The sequence below is a fragment of the Balaenoptera ricei genome, chromosome 5 (genome assembly GCF_028023285.1).
Source record: "Balaenoptera ricei isolate mBalRic1 chromosome 5, mBalRic1.hap2, whole genome shotgun sequence".
In the NCBI taxonomy this organism is placed as follows: Eukaryota; Metazoa; Chordata; class Mammalia; order Artiodactyla; family Balaenopteridae; genus Balaenoptera; species Balaenoptera ricei.
The window spans coordinates 45,113,446-45,136,097 of NC_082643.1; the positions used below are offsets into that span (position 1 = coordinate 45,113,446).

Below are 22,652 nucleotides of genomic sequence, written 5' to 3' on the forward strand. Positions count from 1 at the left end.
TTGTTTAAATTATAATGTAGTGCTTTTGTCTTAAAATTAAACTCTTAACAGCAGTCATGCATTTTTTGCACTGTCTTTTTTTTTTTTTTTTTTTTTTTTAAGGTTTCCCCTCTTGGATGAATTTCTTGAAATAACGTAGGTCTTATTTTCTTACTTGGGAAGGTAAGGCAACTACTGTCATGTTTAAAATGACAATGTTAAATGATGGGATTCTTTTTAAAGTTAGCGATGCATAATTGGTTAAACAGTATTACAGGTTGAGATTTTGATGGAAGAAAAAAGAGCAATTTCCAGTGTTCTCCAGAATGTTCATGAGAAAGGATACCAAGAGTAGGAATATTTTATATGGGGATGTTCAGTCTTTAGCCTCTACTGGGCTTGCTGTCAAATTGTAGTGAAACCACTAAAAGGGCTGGGAATGCATTTACTCTCTATGCAGACAAATTTTTCAAAAAATGGCAAATCGAATTAGATGTGTACAATAGCAATAATGTTAACCAAGGTACCCATACTCAACGTAAATACAGAAAGAAACTAACAGTATCATTTCATTATTACATTTCCTACGTTCCTCTGAGAACTCTTTAAGGAATGTGGGTCACTCAGTGCTGGCTTGCCAAGAGAGGTTCCCATCATGGTGGGTCATGGTGTGGTGCTGAGCAGGGGCTTCACCTCAAACGACCTGTTTTCCTGTAACCAGCCTGTGATTTGTCTAAAATTCGGGCCGGAATTAAATAATGCATTTTGTTCTAGCTTCTGCGAAGACTATAATGAGATAACGAATTTTCAAAACAAGTTAAAAAATAATTCTTTCAGATTTATTAGAATGTGTGGGACATTCTATTTTGTAGATATTTTAAAAATTCTTGTTTAATATGTTGAATGGAATAGATATTTCAAGTGAATGGTTCAGAGGTCCCACTCTGTCATTTGCCCTGTGATGTTGGGCAAATAAAATTGAACTTCTCCAACAAGCATCAGTTTTTCCAACTGTAAAATTAGATGTTCTTTAGGTATGGACATTAAATGATAGGTATGTGAAAAGTGCTTTGATGTTAGTCGTTCTCAGCTTCATACACTGAATGGGGTTAAACACATACACTTTGAGGCACCACCCCAACCTTAAGCAGAATCTTCAGGCTTGGAGCCCAGACAGCCTACACTGTCTTATTAGGATCCCCAGGTGATTCTGATGCTGAGCGTTGAAAACCAAAGCTTCATATTTATTGCTGTGATCATGTTTAAGAGCTATGGAAATCATGCATATGAAAAAGTGTCAAATGTTAATGTCTGTCTATATGTGCTAGGCAGTCCGAATACAAAAAAGGCTGGAGGGGAGTAGACACACATAGTTGTCCACCATGATGGGGATGAGTGCCCTTTTTGAAGCTTGCCTGGGCACCTGCAGGGACTCCCTACTTTTGCTTCTGTCTCTCTTCTGGGCTTCCCTGCTGTGAGTCTTCAGGAGATTTCATGTGGAAGCTCTGTGATTTTGGTAATTTGGGAAAAGGAGATAAGCAGAAGGGAGGAGTCACAGTAGACTAAGTTCTAGATCACAGAATAGCTGTGATCCCCTATATAGACACAGGAGATAAGGTCCAGTAGCAGTTTTGTGGGGAAAGGAAGAAGAATATATACGAGTTTTAGGATTTAATATTTCAGGTGTTTGCACGTTATCCAAGTGGATGTCTCCAGTAGAGAAAATGGTTTGGAATTCAGAAGGAAGGTTATTGCTGGAGAAGGCAATGCCATGGGAGTGAATAAAAGCACCCTGGAGAGTGTGGAAAATGAAGAGAACGGAAAGCTGAGCTCTGCTGCAGTCCATCTGAGTGAATGAATGAATGCACGACTGAACTCCCAAGGTCTAGTCCACTTTCTCCACCCACACAGCAAGCAGTGTCTTCATTTGTTCATCTTTTTTCCTCTTACTATTTTAGCCCAGTGGACTCTGGCAAGTGACCTAACTTGTGCTTCAGTTTTCTTATCTGTAAAATGGAAATAATAATAGTACCCACCTCAGGGTTGTTGTGAGGATTAAATAAAAATAAAGTACTTCAACAGCTACTGGCATATCAGTGCTCAGTAACAATATTAACTGGACTGCCTTTACCTATTGAGATAAATTTGATTTCTAATAAGGTCCAATTCCCATCCCACTTATAAGTGTGCAGATCTTCCTCAGTGACTGGAGCCAGTGTTGATCATTATCTTTCTTGTATTTTTTCCCTGCCACACAATGCATCACTTAGTAGATGTTATTTTAACGTGTTTATGATCTTTGTTGGTCTTGCCTCCTCAACTGGAATGTACGCTTCCCTTAGGATCAGGACCATTTCTTATACTTCTATATACAGCCGTTAATTTCTCAAACATCTGTTATCTCTATCAATGTGGTAACTTAGAATAAATCCTAATGATTTAGGACTGTTTTGGTGCAGAGGAGGAACTCAACAATATTTGAATGCATAAATGAAAAATCTAAGGTCTTAATATTTGTTTCTTTCTACTCAGGTACATTCTGCTAGATGTTGCACAAATAGCAGGGAAACACTTTACTAAATGAGTGCTTTGCTTACTTCTTCCTAGCAGCTTTCAACAGTTCATAAAAATAGAAGTCATCTGGAAGACTCTTAAACTCTATTTAAGACTGCCTAGGAAAACAGGTATTACATGGGACGTGCTGCCTGGAACCAGGGTGATAGCCTGTGCTTTAAACACGCTGCAAGTGGAGGGAGGTTGCAAAGGCATTTTATTTATTTTTTAGGCTTCTGGGTCTTGGCATCCTAAAATGTAAAATTGGGGGTGGTGTGGTGGCTAGATTAGGTGTTAAATTTGATGTCTTTTGGCAATAAATATGCTAGTATTCACTGGCAATCAGGATACAAATACATTGTTTTGTACATAATTATAAATTATCGAAATAATTGGAGGCAAATTTTATAGGGCTACAAAAATAATGGCAGCAAAATGCATGACAATATCTCCTCTCAATATTCCTTCAGATTCCTATCTCTACCCCCCCAAAACAACCTACTAACCTGGTCCAAAGCAAAATAGTACTGATGTGTGTTGTCTGGCCCACAATTAATTTAAGGGGTCAGATAATATACTCTGAGTTAAACATGTGGGTTTCGTGACTATATACCTCAGTCAGTACTTGAATCAGTAAAATCTCAGCCTTCTAGCTGTGTGATCTTGAACATGCCATTTAACATTGCTATTTTCTCATATGCAAAATAAAAATAATATGAACTAACATTACATAGCACTTACGTGCCAGCCAGTTTTATGTGCTTTACATTATACTGTCTTAATAGTTTTTACCTCTTCATGTCATTGTAAAATTTAATGAGACACCTCTGCCCCAAAGCACTTAGTACATATGTCAGACTATACTTTTTTTTCCTGGGTATAAATTACAGAAACTCCAAAAGTTTCTAACATTTAAAATGCTTTAAAAAATATTTTGTGAATGCAAAGGTGATGTTGTGCTGGAGGAATTGGGACCTATTTAAAATGCTGATATTTGATCATTATAAGAATTAAAATGAGTTCTCTGGTAGTCAGGAACCCCTGTTCTAATCTTTTTATTCTTCCCCATGAATCACTATGATTTTTATGATTTTTAAAACCTACTTTAGACCTCAAGGTCCCACTTAGGAAACAGATAGAATTCATGAAACTTTGTAACCAACTGTGAAGTGAAGTTGAACGTTTTGGGTTTTAGAAATCTTTTTTTTTTTTTTTTTTTTTTTTTTTTTTCATTTGTGAATATTTACTATAGACTGTGTATCTTTCTTTTTTTTTTTTTTTTTTTTCACACACACACTGTATTTTATTTTTACAAGAGATAAATCGACTGACACCAAGCATTGTACATGGATGACCACAACAAAAGCAACAATGATTGCAATTACCAAACATGAAACACACTCATACTATGTCATAGTATTGACATTCAGTCCAGTAAGGGTTTTAGAAATCTTAGTGATTCAAGGTTATTGGATGAAGTGTATCAGTTAAAAAGAAAAAAAAGCTGTTAGGGTGGTAAAATAGAAGACATGACCTGTGATTTATTAGAGAAATGATAAAGTTTCCTAATTTTTTAATCTTTACCCAAAGAAATGCCTAGTATAAAACACAATGGTTTGAATTTTCATTTCAAATGAAAGAATATGTAGAAGAGGTGACTGTGTATCTGGACTGTACTCATGTAAGGATTCTTATTTCTAAGGGAATTTTAAGGTCATTTCTGAGTAAGGAGTAAGATGATGGGGATTTAATCAATGCCATAAATGCAATCATCTTTCCTATTAAGTAATAGTTAACACTTAAATAGCATTTTCTATGTGGTAGACAACAACTCTGCGATATTATTATTATTAGCTCCATTTTAAAGATGAGGAAACAGGGTCAAAGGTTAACCAACTTGTCCAAAGTCATCTATATGGTATGTGGCAGAGTGGAGAGTTGAAGCTTGGCAGTCTGATTTCAGGGTATGTGCTTGTAGTATTAACAAAGAGAAGAGTAGTGGAGCAGTGGTAAAAAAAAAAAACAAATGGGATTACAGAAATGGGAGAGGTACAAAGACAAGAGTCAAGGAACACTAAAGGGACAAGGAAATACTTCCAACCCCCTTTTCCTCCATTCCTCCTACCACTAGAGAAGGCTTTTGTAATCGTTGGTTGTAGAACTCTATAATTACATATAACAATTTATTGGTACCTGCTGGGGATGGGGAGAAGGGTCAAGTTGGTATTACATTTGTACTTAAAAGAATGATGATGACTGAAAGGAGAATGGCCATGGTGATGACTATAATCTTTTTGAAGTGTTTCCACCATATCCTCCCAAGAATCTTTCTTGTTTTTTGGGATTCTTTGGCCTGAAATGAAAATAAACACAAATTTAATGTTTTCTTTCCATTTCTGGATTAATGTGCACACTACAATACTTATTAGAATGATTTAGAGGAACAGATTTAATTTGTGTTTGACCAATCACAGAAAGTCTCAATAGGTCTGAGCAGCTATTATAAAATGATGCACCAAGATTCTTTATTGTGTTCAGCTATACTTTTATTGGCTTTATTAATTTTGTGACCTTGAATAAGTTACTAACTCTCTGAACTTCAGTTTCCTCATCTTTACATCATGATTTTACTTAAATTCCACTATCCCCTACAACCCTATTTAAACTTGCTACCCCATCTCCATTCCAGAAGCCCTATTCCTCTTCAATACATTATTTTTCTCCGAAGTACTTATCTCTTATCTAACAATATGTACATTTTACTTAATTGTTGTTTGTTGAGAACGTAAGTTCTATGAAGGCAGGGATTTTTTTTCTGTTTCATTCACTGCTATATTCCCAACAGCGAACAACATAGAGCGGGTGTTCAATTATAATAGTATTTGTTGAAAAAATGAATGACTAAATCTATTAAATGAGGATAATAGCATCTGCCACATAGTAGCCCAGATTGTGAGGATTAACTGAGATAGTGAATATAGTATATCGAGACTGGATATAAGAATAAATTATGCCATTATTATAATTAATTAATATTCTGATGAATAATGAGATGGACTTCGTTAAGTATGATACAAAAAGTTTCATATCTTAACCTAATTAACCTAAACAAAATAGCTCACTTTTATTAAATTTTATTAAGATTATTGAAAGAATCCAAGGAGCAGTGGAGAGAAATGAAACATGGTCACACGGAATTGTGAAATCCTTCCCCCCACCCCCTGAAGTAAGCTTTATTGTTTTCATTTGGTCTACTCCTTTTTATTTTTAAAATATATGTAACTGCTTTTCATATAGTCGTGATACAAATAAATTGCTTGATGCTTACATGGATTTCTGCTATCTGCCACCTGGATAAGTAAAACTCTAACATATTTCAGTTATCTTTCTTCGTGCATCAGATCTGCTTTTTTACTCTCAGTATATATGGTGATTTCCCAAGAACAAAATCAAGGTATGTACATGATTACAGTGCATGCTATAAGTGGCATGAGTCCTGGTATGCCACTCAGATGGCCTCATGACTCTAGTATATGACAAGTTATGGGAGCCCCAGGTTTATATATCCAAGATGCTGGTGGTTATTCTCAAGGATCTGGCGTATGGAAGCTAGTGACTACATATACTTTCCAAGATGTTATAATGTATTGAATGCTTAAAGTGCAGGTACTATAGGACATGCATTATATGTATTTTTGCATAATAATATGCAATACTTATAATAACCTTAGGTGAATATTCCTGTTTTATAGTGTTGAAGAAAATGAGGCTCAGAAAGGTTTAAGTTACTTGCCTCAGATTTAGAGTAAGTGGTGGAGCTGGAATTCAAATCTAGAATTGCATGACTCTATACTGCCTCGTGTAGAAACAGTGAATTAAGGTATAAATGGACTTTATATCTTTCTCTTAGATTATTTATTCTCTTTTATTAATGTAGTGTGTATATATAGTTTGAAAAGTCAGAATTCTGTAAGGCTTATGAGTAAAAACTGCATTTTCCTGCTCTGCTCCTTCTCAACCTGATCCTATTTTTCAGAGGTAATCACTTTCAGCTCTTTTTTGTGTGTTTTGTTAATTGCTGTATCTCTATTTCCTGGAACGGTGGTTCTCACCCGGGGATAATTTTGCCCTCCAGAGGACTTTTGGCGATATCAGGAGACATTTTTGACTGTCATGACTGTAGGGGTGCTACTGGGCATCTAATGGATAGAAGCCAGGAATGCTGTTGAATATCCTACAATGCATAGGACAGTCCAGAGTGTGCCACGGTTGAGAAACCCTGACCGAGAACAGTGTCTGACATATAGTGGGTGCTCAGTAAATACTTGTTGAATGCACCTCATTTAGCTGTTTATTTTTTCCTGCTGTTTGTTTTCCTCTGTATTGCTAGAAAACATATATATATATTTTTTTTTCTTGATTTTTTCCTGTTTCCAACTATAGAAAAGGGGATATAACTCCTACCGTACCTCCAAACCCCCCTTCCCCAAACACACACCTTTCCTTTCTTTCCTATTCTTTTTGTTTAATTAAAGCTTTGTAACTATTCCCTGAGACATGGAGCATGTTTGACTACATTGACTTTAATGTATAGCTTTTTGGTTTCTCTAGAGCTAATAATAGGTAGGTAGTTAAAATGTTTTCATTTATTAGTTTTTAATCTACCAACCAGTAATTCATTCCTAAACTCTCCAAAGGAGCTGGAAAATATCCTTCCTTTGATGGTTCCTCTGTTGGATCCTTCTGCTTTATCTTGAAGTTCCTCACAGAGCCTTTTGATCTACTCCAATGTGGTTTGGTTGGGGTCTAGGTTTGCTATACCTATAGCTTTAATCTTCAGATCTTTCTGCACCAGTATCCTGGGAATGCCCTTCTCTTGTGCTGGGCCTTTTGTTTTTTCAGTCTCATTTCATTCCCTTTCTTGATTTATTTCCTTCTGTTGGTGAAAAATTTCTGCTGAAAACTGCTTAGAAAGGGTGAGTGGGAGATATGTTTCTGAGAATTTACATGCCTAGAAATGTCTTTATTCTACCCTTGGTAACTTGGGTATAGAAGTCTAGTGTGGAAATCATTTTCCTTCAGAATTTTAAAAGCATTCCTTTATTTTTGTTTAGCACCCATATATTGCTTTTGCAAAATCTGTTATTCTAATTGCCAAGTCTTTGTTTTTTCTCTCTAAAAACCTTCAGAATCTTCTCTTCCTTTTTAACGTTCTATAATTTCAAGATTACATGCCCTGCTATGATCCTCTTTTGTTGTTCATTGAATTTGTAAATTCATGTTATTTAGTTGTAGGATTTTTTCTTGTATTAATCTGATTTTCTCCCCTCTGGTTCCTTCATTTTCTTTTTCTGAAAATCCTGTTATTCATATGTTGGATCTCTTAGACTGATTCTCTATCTTTTCTCTCTCTTTCTGCTCTGCTCTCTGAGAGAATATCTCAACTTTATATTACAATCATTCTATTTAATTTAAAAATTTTACTGTTGTTTTAAATTCCAAAAGATCTTTTTGTTCTATGAATAAGCTGTTATGTAGCTTTCCATTCTTGTTTCAGGGTTGTACAATATTATCTTCTATTATTTCTCCCAAGACATTAGAGAGGTCTTTTTTTTTTTTTTTAAATAAATTTATTTATTTATTCTTGGCTGCGTTGGGTCTTTGTTGCTGTCTGTGGGCTTTCTCTAGTTGTGGTGGGTGGGGCCTACTCTTTGTTATGGTGGCTTCTCTTGTTGCGGAGCACGGGCTCTAGGCACACGGGCTCAGCAGTTGTGGCTCGCAGGCTCTAGAGCTCAGGCTCAGTAGTTGTGGCACATGGGCTTAGTTGCTCCGCGGCATGTGGGATCTTCCCGGACCAGCAGCTTTTACTGCTCTAATGAGGCTCGAACCCGTGTCCCCTGCATTGGCAGGCAGATTCTTAACCACTGCGTCACCAGGGAAGCCCTGTTTGCTTCTTTTAAGTGAAGTATAATTTACAATATTGTGTTAAGTTTCAGGTGTACAACACAGTGATTCAGATATACATACATATGTATATGTGTGTATATATATATATATATATATATATATATTCCTTTTCAGATTCTTTTCCACTATAGGTTATTACAAAATATTGAGTATAGTTCCCTGTGCTATACAGTAGGTCCTTACTGGTTATCTATTTTATACATAGTAGTGTGTTTATGTTAATCCCAAACTTCTAATTTATCCTTCCCCCCAGAGAGATTTTTTTTTTAAATGAAGCTTTCTTTTGCTTCTGCATTATCTGTTTTGTCTGAGTTCCTTTTTTCTGTTTACTTTGATTTTTTTTTATCATAGAGATTTTTCTCAAATATCTCATGATCTAAAATGATGATTGGAAACTCCATATGAGTGAGTGAGGGCTATCATTTGGTGGGCTTCACTATAGGATAATCTGGTATAAGCCTGACTATTTCACTGGGGGAATGCCTCAATATCTGTCGGTCACTATCTGTAGGTCTTTTTTCCTTGGCCTCGTGAGTTTTCTTAGGGAGGAATCCTCTAATCTCCTGCCTGGGTGAAGCTGACTGGGAGAGAGCTTGGGGAATGGTCACCCTATTCAGGATGCGGAGTTTTACTTAGTCCACCTAATTTTAATATGATGGTCACTCTGGCCTTAACTGCACCTGGTAAATGAGTTTAGACTCTCTTAGGTCTGTTGTCTTTAGATAATACAAATTATTATCCTTTGTCAGGGGTAAGGAGAGGAAACTGTGGCTGTAAAAAGTCGGGAAGGGGCTCTACAGGTAAAATGTTCCTTTTAAAGACTTTATACCCAGTCTCTTCTTTCTAGACCCATACTGCTTTTAGAAGTACCGTGTGTCTACTTTTAGAAGTATGATGTGTGTCCAATTTCTGATCCTTTCCAAGGTTCTATGGCCTGGATCATTTGGCATCTTAATATCTTCTGCTATAAGCTTGTTTTTCGAGCTTTTACTGCTCTAATGAGGCTATTAAGTACTCAGAACCCATTTTCCTAGCTTCCAAAATTTTGAAATTTCTTTTCTCTTGTTCTTTTTCTAAAAAATCCTAGTGGTTTATACATTAAAATCTCTAATTGTTGTTTTACCTATCATTTTATTGGAGTTTTGAGAGGATTCCAAAATAAATGTATATGTTTAACCTGCAAGTTAAAATCCATGACCCATATTTATCTGTAGGCAGACTGACAGAAAGCCTGTTGGCCTACTTTTTGTTAAAAAGCCAAATCTGCTTTTTAAGAATAGTTGGGTCTTTTACAAAAAGAGAGAGAGAAAATTAATTTAGCTAGGCAAAAATAGAGGGTTTAGTGAGAATGATTATGTGATATCTGTGTGAAAATAATCTGAGAACAATAGTAAAATATTTCAGTCAAATTTCATCTTTATTTTTTTTTCCTATTTTTTTTTTTTTTTTTGGCTGCACTGCGCATGGCATGTGGGATCTTAGTTTCCCGACCAGGACTCAAACCGGCAGCCCCTGCAGTGGAAGTGGGGAGTCTTAAACCACTGAACCACCAGGGAAGTCCCAAATTTAATCTTTTATTGAGCTGCTTCTACTCAACTGGCTTCAAAGAGGAAGTCATTTTTTCCCATGTAATCATGAAAATACAATGTATACATAAAAGTGGGATTTGTTTGGAAGGCAGTAAAGTGAAAAAGAAAAATCTCTTAATTTTTTTGCTATAACTTTCTAGGATTTAGATGTTGCCTCTTTTCTCATAAGAAAGAAACATGATATAATCTAATTAAAAAGTAATAGATCCAGTGATATAGTAGATTATGTAACCCTATAACCCTGCCACTATTACTACTCAGAAATGCTAGATAAAATATAAGAAGCAAACTTTTAAATGCATAACTGATTTGGAAGAAAGTAAGAGTAAGGCCAAGTGCAGGAACCTAGGCAAGCAGTGAGAAGTTGCTCTGATGGTGCAGCTCCTCTGGATTTGGGAAGGTGATGATGTTGGCCTCTGCCATGCAGGCAGGGCTTAGGATTTAGTGCTCACAGCGGGCTAGCCCTTGGGCTCACGTGAGGAAAGCAATGAAACTACTCAATTTCCATCCTTCCTGTTAACTAGGCTCAAAGCTTTGGAGTCTTTCTTGACTCTCTCACCTCATGGCCAATCTGTCAGCAACTCTAATTCGCTCCACCTTAAAAATATATCCAGAATCCAACCACTTCGCGTCACCTATATTGCAGTCAATATTCATTTAGTGTTACCTACACCTTTACCACTATCTATAGTTCCTTTAGAATTTCCCTTAGTGATAAACTTCCAGATGTGATAAAGACAGCCAGCTATCCACTGAAGACTTTAGTTCCCCTTCCATAATGTACAGTTGTTGCTGGCAAAAGACTGTCCAATCACAGACCACATTTCTCAGGCCTTTCACCCCACCCCTTGCTGTGTCCCCTCTCTACCCCATGTACCTATGGAAAGCTATAAGACTAATTCCTACCAATAGATTGTGAGTAGAAATGATGGGTGTCACTTTCGGGCTGAACTGGCTCAAAGCAAATGTGCTTCTTCCACTCCCTGTTTAACCAGCTGCCACCTGAAATTGAAAGATTCTGAGGGGCCAAAGGCAATGACAGAGTCACAAAATGGAAAAAACTTGGGTTTCTGGATTACCCTGTGGAAGTCTGCTCACTGAAAGCCTGCCTTATACTGTTATATACCGAGAAATTAACCTCTGTTGAGTTAAAACACTGAAAACTTGAGGTATGTTGGTATAGCTAATGTTTCTCTAATAGTGAAATTGTAGTAGGATGAGATGTTGTTATTATCAATACAGAACTCTAAAACATGTAGCACTGGCTTAGCCATCAGGTGGTAGGCACAGAAGAAACTGATATTAGAGTCTGGAAAGATAGAGACCAATGCTCTGCAGGGTAAAATATTTGCTAAAACTATGGCCTGTGATAATTTGGAAGGCAGACAAAATACTACCGAGTCTGTCCTTTTAGAAGAAAAGGTTGGAAAATAGAAAGATAGTAGTGTGAGTTCTTGTTACTGGCTACATTTAGCAAGGCAACAACTGGCTGGTTTGCAAGAAGAAATGAAAAGGAATAGAGAGACTGCAGAAATGTGGAACATTGGAAGACTGGATAAGCTGATGGTTTTTGGGCCCAAATAATAAGACATTAGATTGAAAAGGCCTTTTAATGACAGATGCCCACTAAGATTCTACCCTTCCTCAATTACAAAACCCCCCCAAACCTATTAAAAATGGGCAAATGACTTGAAATGCAAATCAAAGTAAGATACCACTTCACACCTGGTAGGATGGCTATAATAAAAAAAAAGAAGGAAAAATAACAAGTGTTGAACAGGATGTGGAGAAATTGGAACCCTCTTACATTACTGGTGGGAAGGTAAAATGGTTCAACCACTGTGGAAAATAGTTTGGAAATTCCTCAAAAAGTTAAAATAGAATTACCATATAATCCAGCAATTCCATTCCTATGTACATACATAAAAGAACTGAAAACAACTATTCAAACAAAAACTTGTACACAAATGTTCATAGCAGCATTATTCACAGTAGCCAAAAGGCAGAAACAACACAAATGTCCATCAGTTGATGAATGGATAAACAAGTTGTGGTAAATCCATACAATGGAATATTATTCAGCCAAAAAGGAATGAAGTACTGATACATGCTACAACATGGATGACCCTCGAAAACATCATGCTAAGTGAAAGAAGCCAGACACAAAAGATAACAGATTGTATAATTCCATTTATATGAAATACTCAGAACTGGTAAATCCATAGAGACAGAAAGTAGATTATTGGTTGTTAGAGGCTGGGGAGTAATTGCTTAATGGGCATGAAGTTTCTTTTTGGGGTGATAAAATGTTTTGGAACTAGATAGAGGTGGTGGGTACACAACATTGTGAATGTACCAATTGCCACTGAATTGTATACTTTAAAATGTTAATTTTTTGTTATGTGAATTTCACCTCAATTACAAAAAGATTGTGGCCTGCATTAGAGATCAGATTAAGGGTATAAGCTTCCTATCCAACCAAGCCTAATGGTCTCAAGGTAGTTGCCTTTAACTTGAGAGGGAGGCATGAGCAAGGAAGCAAAGAAAATACATATTGGAAAGGATAAAAAAAAATCCAGTCATTTTTCATATATGATGGAATTTCTATGTAGAAAATGCAAATAAATCCACAGACAAACAATATTACCATAAAAGAGTTCAGCAAGACTTGGGATACAAAATCAGTATGCAAAAATTAACTGTGTTCCTATTAACCAAAAATTTCTTGAAAATGTAGTTTAAAAAATATCATATACAATAGCCACAAAAACTGTAAGATATCAAGAAATAAATCTCAGAAAAGTTGTACAAGACCCTTAGGGGAAAAATTATAAAACTCTACTGAAAGATTTTGAAAGAGACTTAGAAAAATGAAGAGACATAGCATGTTCAGAGAAGGGAAAACAGTATTTTAAAGGTGTCAGTTCTCCCCATATTAATGTAATTCCAACTAATACCCCAACAATTTGTGTGTGTGTGTATGTGTGTGTGTGTGTGTGTGTGTAACTTGAGATGTAGAATCTAAAGTTCCCCGAAAGAGAAAGAAGCAAGTCTTGCCAACATAATTTCCAAAAAAGAGAAAGTAGACGAACTTGCCCTATAAGATATTAAGACTTCTCATAAAACCACAGTAACTCAAATGGTGTAGTACTGGCCCAAGGAAATAGAAATAGATCAGAAGAATATAATACATATGAATCAAAAGAACAAAAATTGTTTACATATGGAAACATTATACGTGGCAGGGTTGGCATTACAAACCAAATGGGAAAGGCTGAGCTATTTAATAAATGGTCATTTGGGCAACTGGTTATTTATACAGAAAATAATAAAATTTGATTCCTACCTCATATTTTATGCAAAAATAAAATTCCAGATGTTTTAAAGATTCATGTTTAAGAAGCAGGAATAAAAACTTTTAGGAGACAACATAAGAGCATCTTTATAACCTGGGGAAAGGAAGGCGTTCTTAAGACACAGAAAGCATAAAGGGCAAGACTGATACATTTGCCTATATGAAAGTTAAAGACGTCTGTCCTGATAAATGGATAAAGAAGAAGTGGTACATATATACAATGGAATACTACTCAGCCATAAAAAAATGAAATAGTGCCATCTGCAGCAACATGGATGCAGCTAGAGATTATCATACTAAGTAAGTCAGAAAGAGGAAGACCAATACCATATGATATCATTATATATGGAATCTAAAATATGACACAAAGGAACCTATCTATGAAAGAGAAACAGACTCACGGGCATAGAGAGAAGACTGGTGGTTGCCAAGGGGGAGGGGGTTGGGAAGGGATGGATTGGAGGATGGGGTTAGCAGATGTAACCTTTTATATATAGAATGGATAAACAACAAGGTCCTACTGTACAGCACAGAGAACTATATTCAATATCCTATGATAAATCATAATGGAAAAGAATATAAAGAATGTATATGTATTGTTATATATGTATAACTGAATCACTTTGCTCTATAGCAGAAATTAACACAACAGTGTAAATCAACTACACTTTAATTAAAAAAAATAGTAAAGAGAAAAGACTTCTGTCCTAAAAAAAGACACTATACACAAAGTTAAAATCAAGCCACATACGGGGAGAACATATTTACACTTTCTACAACTAGGTATTAGGATGAAGAATTATATACTCATTCACTATTCTAATAGTTATAAAATTAGTATTTTATATATATACTAAATTATTAAAAAAGATAAGCACCCCATTAGCAAAATGGGCAAAGGATATCAACAGGCCACTCACAGAAGAAACTCTAATGGTTAATAAACAAAAATTGCTCTCTGTCATCCCAAATTAGGGAAATGCAAATCAAGACAATAGTTACTTTCTTTCCCCTACCAGACTGTTAAAAGTTATAATCTAATAATCTCAGGTTTTGGAAAGACAGTGTGGAGCGACGGGGCATCTCATACAGCGCCGATGGGAGTATAAACTGGCACAACACTTTGGAAAGCAATTTTGAAACATTTGGCTAATTCAAAGGTGCACATATTTTAAGATCCAGCAATTCCATTTCTATGTATATATTATAGAACGGTGGGTCAAAAATGGGATCTAGCATCCCAGGGGGTTGTAAAAGATGACCCACTGGAGAGCAGGAAAATAATATTAGAACCATATCTATTTGTTCATTTTAATCTAAGAAACAAGAAGGAAATGAAAATATTTAAAATTTAACATATGGATAGGCACTGATATCTTCCCTAGGTATGATGTAAAATGGTAAATCATGAAAGTTAAGATGTTTTGAGGGTAGAGAGGAAATTCCACAGTGATGCAGAGTTGGCCACTGCAGACCCCTTTGTCCACTCTCTTGTAGTGTATTGCAATACCTACAATTTATATGGGTAAGTGAATTATGGGTAATACATGGGTAATATTATTTAGTTTTAACTAAGCTAAAGTAGACATGTGGCTTAATTATACTAACAAGGCAAAGATAAACAAGAAAATGACAAAGAGGATATATCTCTGCTTCTAGTTTGAACACTCTACCTGCCATATTTAGAGACTTAAAAAATAGTCATTTGTAATCAAATCTGACTTTTAATCACACTATCATTAAAATACATTATTAAAATTTTTCTTAATCAGAGAGACATAGTTTTAATTTTCTTAAGAAAAGTTATTTAATATTTTATTTCATCTTTGTCTCATTCAATTTCTACTTAGTATGTTTTAATATATAACATTATTATAGAAGAATATATATAATTTATATATATTTAAATGCATTCTCAAGAATATTTTATGAATAAGTATATATGATCAAAAAACTCTATAGACCATTGTCTTAGAAACATTTTGTGAATGTGTACTAAAAGACATGTACAAGGGTGTTCAGTGTAGTGTTGTTCATAATAAAGAAGTTGGAATCTACATTAATATTTATTAAAAGGGGAAAGGATAAGTATTTCTGTATTTCTTAAAATAGTAATGATATGCTGTCAGAAGCTAAATTGATAAATTAGATCTAAGTGTATCAAAATGAATACATTTCAAAAACATAATGTTGAACTAAAAACTGAGGTTTCAGAAGGATAGGTTCATTATAATGTCATAAATACAAAGTTTAAAAATGCAAACCAATACTACAGATACATATATAGCTACACATATATAGCAGAGGAATCAAAACATGCATACAAATGATTCAAATCAAATTCACGACAGTGGTTCTTCTGGTGAGGGAGTGGAATGGGTTTGGGAAAGGTACACAGGGGACTTTAATTATATGTATAATTTTATTTCTTTAAGAAACAAAGGCCCAAACCAAATGTGGCAAAATATTAAGTCCAGATAAAGCTGGCTGATGATTACAAGGGTATTAGATATATTATTCTCAGAACTTTTTCATAGGGACTTCCCTGGTGGTCCAGTGGTTAAGAATCCGTCTAGCAATGCACAGGATGCTGGTTCAATCCCTGGTCTGGGAACTAAGATCCCACATGCCGCAGGGCAACTAAGCCCGCGCCACAGCTACTGAGCCTGCTCGCTCTGGAGCCCACACGCCACAACTAGAGAAAGGCCTGTGCACCGCAACAAAGAGCCTGCACGCCGCAACAGAAGATCCTGTGTGCTGCAACTAAGACCCAAGGCAGCCAATAAATAAATAAATAAATAAATATTTTAAAAAACCCTTTTCATATACTTGAAATAAATGTTGAATGAGGTAATATTGATTGTGGAATTTTCTGACTGTAATTTCAAAATGCGTTGTAAAAATGTAGGTACTATCAGATATCCACTGTTTGGCTGTTATTTGGCTGTTATGCTTTATCCGTCTATTATGACACTTAACACATACTTTATATTGCAGTTAGGTTTATACAAATATGTCTCCTGCAGTAGATTAAACTGTGGCAAGTATCTTATTCCATTCTTTTATCCCTGAAGATGACAAGCATAATATCCTGTATATAACAGGCCCCCAAAGAATGCTTTTTTATTTTATTTTTTATTTTTTTAAATAAATTTATTTATTTATTTATTTAGTTTTGGCTGTGTTGGGTCTTCGTTTCTGTGTGAGGGCTTTCTCTAGTTGCGGCAAGCGGGGGCCACTCTTCATCGCGGTGCGCGGGCCTCTCACTATTGCGGCCTCTCTCGTTGCGGAGCACAGGCTCCAGACGCGCAGGTTCAGTAGTTGTGGCTCACGGGCCTAGTTGCTCCGCGGCATGTGGGATCCTCCCAGACCAGGGCTCGAACCCGTGTCCCCTGCATTGGCAGGCAGATTCTCAACCACTGCGCCACCAGGGAAGCCCCCAAAGAATGTTTATTAATGAACAATGAATGAATCTAAATGGCTTGGACAGTTTTATCTGAACTCTTGTGTTATAACTCTCATAAAGACAACAACTGCAATGCTAGACAATGATTTACTTTATTAATTCTTCTTTGTAGATTATATAAACTGATGTGACCTCATCTTTTTCCTGCTATAAAAACAATGTAGAGGATTGCTTTGTTTAAGTAAGTAGTGTTTAATTTAACTAACATTGAGTGCTTGTTTGCTGGGGTTGTGGCTATCATATTCATCCTTATTATTCTTAGTGCCTATTATAGAGCCTGGTAGACAGTAGATCTTCAAAAGATATTTGTTTAATTGATCAATAAATACAAGGTACAGGGATGGCATAGATGAGAGAGGCAAAAACTCAGCCTGGGCAGTGGATGAGGAGATGATTCTTGAGTTGGGTTTTGATGGATGAGTAGAAGTTTTCCAGGGCAAGGAAAAAGAGGGAACAGTATGCATAAAGGTGTGAAATAATGCAACAGGTATTTTGGAGAACTACAAATAGTCTGATACTTTTTGAGATTTATAAACTACAAGACATGACCTCTGGGTGATATGACTGGCAATATAGTCAGAAGAAAGCTCATTAAGTTAGGGAGGTTGGACTCTACCCTGCTTGGACAAAGGGGCACCACTAGAGGGTTTTAAAAAGGCTACAGATAACGCTCATACTTGCATTTTAAAAGAATACTCTAGTGTTGGTGTGGAGGATGACTGGAGCAGAGTAGAACCAAAAATAGGGAGAACAATTAAATCTGGGAATTACCATAGTCAGACAAGAGATAATTGATTTTGGAGTGAGACAGTGAGTGGCACTGGGATGGGCAGAAGGTGTGTTTAAAAGAGATTTAGCTATCTGTGGAATATTATTTAGCAATGATAAGGAGTAACATATTAACACACAACAACATGAATATAAAACACATTATATTAAGTAAAAGATGTCAAACACAAAAGACTGTATTGTATGATTCTATTCATACGACGTTGTAGAAAAGACAACACTATAGTGACAGAAAACAGATTAGTGGTTGGTTGGGGTCAGGGTTGGTGAAGAGTCAACTACAAAGGAGGGCAGATTTTAGGATGGAAGAGCTAGTCCACAACTTGATTGTGGTCACACAATTGTACACAATTACCACAATTTGTCAAACTCCACACTTAAAACTGGGTGAATATATGTGAATAATACCTTGGTAAATTGTTTTGAAAGGTGAAAAAAACGAGGCTTAGAACAAAAAAGATTTAGGAAGTTGAATCAATAGAACTTGATGAGTAAAAAGTAGTGTGTATACTTTGCTTTATATGGTGGCTGTGTTTCTAGAAAAGATCTGTCAAAATAAAATTTAAAATGCTCGAAGCGGGGGAATTCCCTGGCAGTCCAGTGGTTAGGACTCCGAGCTTCCACTGCAGGAGGCACAGGTTCGATCCCTGGTTGGGGAACTAAGATCCCACAAGTCTCGAGATGCAGCCAAAAAAAAAAAAAAAATGCTCAAAAGGAACTGTTGAACACTTGGTGATTGTTTTAAAACTATTTTCTAATAGAGAATTTCAGACACATACAAAAGCTGACAGGATGGTATAATGAACCCTTGTATACTCAGCATCCAGATTTAACCATTGTCAATTTATGGCCAATTTTGTTTAATTTATACACCATTCTACTCCTCCACTCGAACTATTTTGAAGCAAATCTCAGATGTTACATAATTTCATTTGTAAATATTTTAGTATGTATCTCTAATAAGTAATGACTCTTTAAAAAACATAACCACAATGCCATTATCACACCTAAAAATTAATTATATTCCTAAACCTCATCTAATATCCAGCTAGAGTTCAAATATCTATTTGTCTCATGAAGTTGTAAATTTTCATTTTTATAGTTTGTTTGAATCAAAATCCAAATAAGGACCACACATTGCAATTGATATACCTTCTAAGTCCTTTTATTGGTAAGTTTCCCTCTCCTTTTTTTCCCTTGCAATTTATTTGTTGACTAACCTGTGTGTTTCTTAATGTAAGAAACCATTCTGTTACACAAATAACCACTTTCTACTTTAATGGGCTTTAAAATTTGGATTGTTTTATAATTATTCTTTTAATATTTTAGTTGCATTTCAATAATTTTTGATAAAGCCATAGTTTGGTGACATAGGATTATCTCACCAAGTGTCCCAGTATGTTTTTGCTTTTGGCAGTTTGTCTCAAGGGCAATGATCCTATGACTCAGAGCACTGTTTGGGTATTAAGACAGCTGTGTAACACTCACAGTTGTTTGCAGATCATCTGTTCTATCAGTGAAGATATTCAATCTTTCTTCTCTTTCCAAAATTTTATCGATATTTTGGGTCATAACATTTTTTACATCAGTTACTTGACTCTTCAGTGCGGATATCAAGCTGTCCTCTTGATTTTTATTGTATTTCATCTACATAGAAGTGAAATATAATATACATTTTATTTTCTATAAATGAGATCTATTGTAATATATTGTACAAATTATAACAAAGGTGTCAAAGGCATATCTCACTTGTATTTCAGCATAAGGAATCAACTAAGCCTCAAATTGTCCTACCATAATCTTGCAGAAAAAATGGGGGGTGGCGGGAGAGGGAATATATCAATGTATTCAATCAGCAGTGGATTTTTAAAGAATTTAAATTGTGTATTTATTTGAATAGACTTTTTAAAAGAGCAGTTTTAGGTTCATGGTAAAATTGAGTGGAAATTACAGAGTTCCTGCATGCTCCTTACCCCCCATACATGCACGGCCACCCTCACTATCAACATCCTGCGCTTGAGTGGTCCATTTGTCACAATGGATGACCCTATATTGATGCATCATTATCATCCAAAGTCCATAGTTTCCATTAGGGTTCACTGTTAATATTGTACATTCAGTGGATTTTGACAAATGTCTAATGACATGTATTCATCATTACAGTATCATACAGAACAGTTTCACTGCCCGTAAAATCCTCTGTGCTCCACCTATTCATACTCCCTTTTCCCCTAAGCCCTCGCAAAAACTGGTCTTTTTACTGTCTCCATAGTTTTGTCTTTTCCAGAATATCATATAGTTAGAGTCATACAGTATGCAGTGTTTTCAGATTGGCTTCTTTCACTTAGCAATATGCATTTAAGTTTCCTCCATGTCTGTTCATGGTTTAATAGCTCATTTCTTTTTAGTGCTGAATAATAGTCCATTGTTTGGATGTACTGTAGTTTATTTATCCATTCACCTATGGAAAGACATCTTGATTGCTGCCATGTCTTTGCAATTATGGATAAAGCTGCTGTAATATCCATATACAGGGTTTTGTGTGGATATAATTTTCAACTCCTTTGGGTAAATACCGAGGAGCACTATTGCTGGATCATATGGTAAGAGTATGTTAGTTTTGTAAGTAACTGCCAAATTGTCTTCCAAAGTGACTATACCATTTTGCATTCCCATCAGCAGTGAATAAGAGTTCCTATTGCTCCACATCCTTGCCAGCATTTGGTGTTGTCAGTGTTTTGAATTTTGGCCATTCTAAGAGGTGTGTTAGGGGTATTTCATTGTTGCTATAATTTGCAATTCCCTAATGACATACGATGTTGAGCCTTTTCATATGCTTATTTGCCATCTGTATATCTTCTTTGGTGAGGTATCTATTCAAATATTTGGCCCATTTTAAAAATTGGGTTGTTTGTTTTCTTATTGTTGAGTTTTAAGAGTACTTTGTATATTTTGGGTTACAGTCCTTTATCAGATTTGCCTTTTGCAAATATTTTCTCCCAGTCTGTGGCTTGTCTTATCATTCTCATGACAGCTTCTTGATCCAGTTTGACAATCTGTCTTTTAATTGGTGTATTTAGACCATTAACTTTTTAATTTAATTTTAATTAATTAATTAATTAATTAATTTATTTATTTTTGGCTGAGTTGGGTCTTCGTTGCTGTGTGCGGGCTTCCTCTAGTTGCGGCGAGCAGGGGCTACTCTTTGTTGCGGTGCGCGGCCTTCTCATTGTGGTGGCTTCTCTTTGTTGCGGAGCACGGGCTCTAGGCGCGCGGACTTCAGTAGCTGCAGCACGTGGGCTCAGTAGTTGTGGCTCGTGGGCTCTAGAGCGCAGGCTCAGTAGTTGTGGCACATGGCCTTAGTTGCTCCATGGCATGTGGGATCCTCCTGGACCAGGGCTTGAACTGTGTCCCCTGCATTGGCAGGCAGATTCTTAACCAGTGCACCACCAGGGAAGTCCTAGGCCATTAACTTTTAAAGTGATTATTGATATAGTTGGATTAATATCTACCATATTTGTTACCATTTTCTATTCATTGCTCTTGTTCTTTGTTGCTATTTTTGTCTTCCACTCTATCCATATTAAAAATGACCTCTACATCTGGAGAAAACCGTAATTTGAAAAGATACATGCACCCCAATGTTTACTGCAGCACTATTTACAATAGCCAAGACATGGAAGCAACCTAAATGTCCATCGACAGAGGAATGGATAAAGAAGATGTGGTATATATATACAATGGAATATTACTCAGCCATAAAAAAGAATGAAATAATGCCATTTGCAGCAACATGGATAGATCTAGAGATTACCATACTAAGTGAAGTAAGCCAGACAAAGACAAATATCATATGATATTGCTTATATGTGCAATCTAAGAAAAAAAAAGACACAAATGAACTCATTTGCAAAACAGAAAGAGACTCACAGACATAGAAAACAAACTTATGGTTACCAAGGGGGACAGTGTGGGGAGGGATAAATTAAGAGTTTGGGATATATACACTACTATTTATAAAATAGATAATCAACAAAGACCTACTGTATAGCACAGGGAACTACAGTCAACTATATTCAATGATACTCAAAGTACTCAATACTTTGTAATAACCTGTAAGGGAAAAGAATCTGAAAGAGAATATATATATATAACTGAATCACTGTGCTGTACACCTGAAACTAACACGGCATTGTAAATCAACTATACTTCAATAAAAAATGATCTCTAAGATATAGTGTTATATTTAAAAAGTAAGCTGCAGCTGCAGAAGAGTATTAAATAATAACTTATCAAGCACTTAGTATGTGCCAGGCACTGTTTTAAGCACTTCACAAGTATTAGTTCATTTAATTCCCAAACCATTATATAAAGTACTACTCTTTTCATCTTTTATTTTCTAAATAAGAAAACTCAGACTGAGAGAAGTTAATATATTGCCCAATGTTACACAGCTACAGGCAAAACAACGATTCAGACTAAGAAGCTCTAGAGATTAAGCCTTTACCTATTGTACTAATGATCCCAGTTTTGTGAATTTATATATAAAATTCTGGAAGCTTACACACCAAACTGTTCAGAGTGTTCGCCTCAGGGGGGTTTGATTGAGATTGTAGGAGATATTTATATTTCACTTTATATACTTTTGTATTATCTCACTTTACTAATGAGCATTATTTTTTAAATATAAAAATGATATTAAAATCCCCTGCTCTTTAGCAAGTGATCAAATCCACCTTAAACAGAACTCTGATCTTGGTCACTGGACCATGCAACTTACAATTGATGTTCTGTGAGGAGTTCAGTAGTTGGATGTAGAAAAGAGGGAATTCCTAGTTGAACTGTGTCCTCCCAAAAAGATTCTTTGAAGTCCTAATTCTGGATACTTGTGAATGTGACCTTATTTGGAAATAAGGTTTTGGTGGCTTGTGTTAAGAAATGTTTAGTGGATGCC

The 22,652-nt window shown here is 35.8% G+C and overlaps 1 protein-coding gene across 2 annotated transcripts in view; it reads right to left on the reverse strand.

Moving 5' to 3' along the window:
* Nucleotides 1-4,685: 4,685 nt before the first annotated feature.
* Nucleotides 4,686-22,652, reverse strand: part of LOC132366413 (uncharacterized) — a 31,351-nt gene continuing 13,384 nt past the window's right edge. For both annotated transcript variants that reach the window (XM_059923997.1, XM_059923998.1), the window contains exons 5-6: nt 19,187-19,345; nt 4,686-4,885 (exon numbers count right to left, since the gene is read on the reverse strand). In XM_059923997.1, coding sequence (XP_059779980.1) covers nt 4,748-4,885; nt 19,187-19,345 — 297 coding nt within the window. In that variant the 3' untranslated portion in view covers nt 4,686-4,747. The remainder of the gene's footprint in view (nt 4,886-19,186; nt 19,346-22,652) is intronic.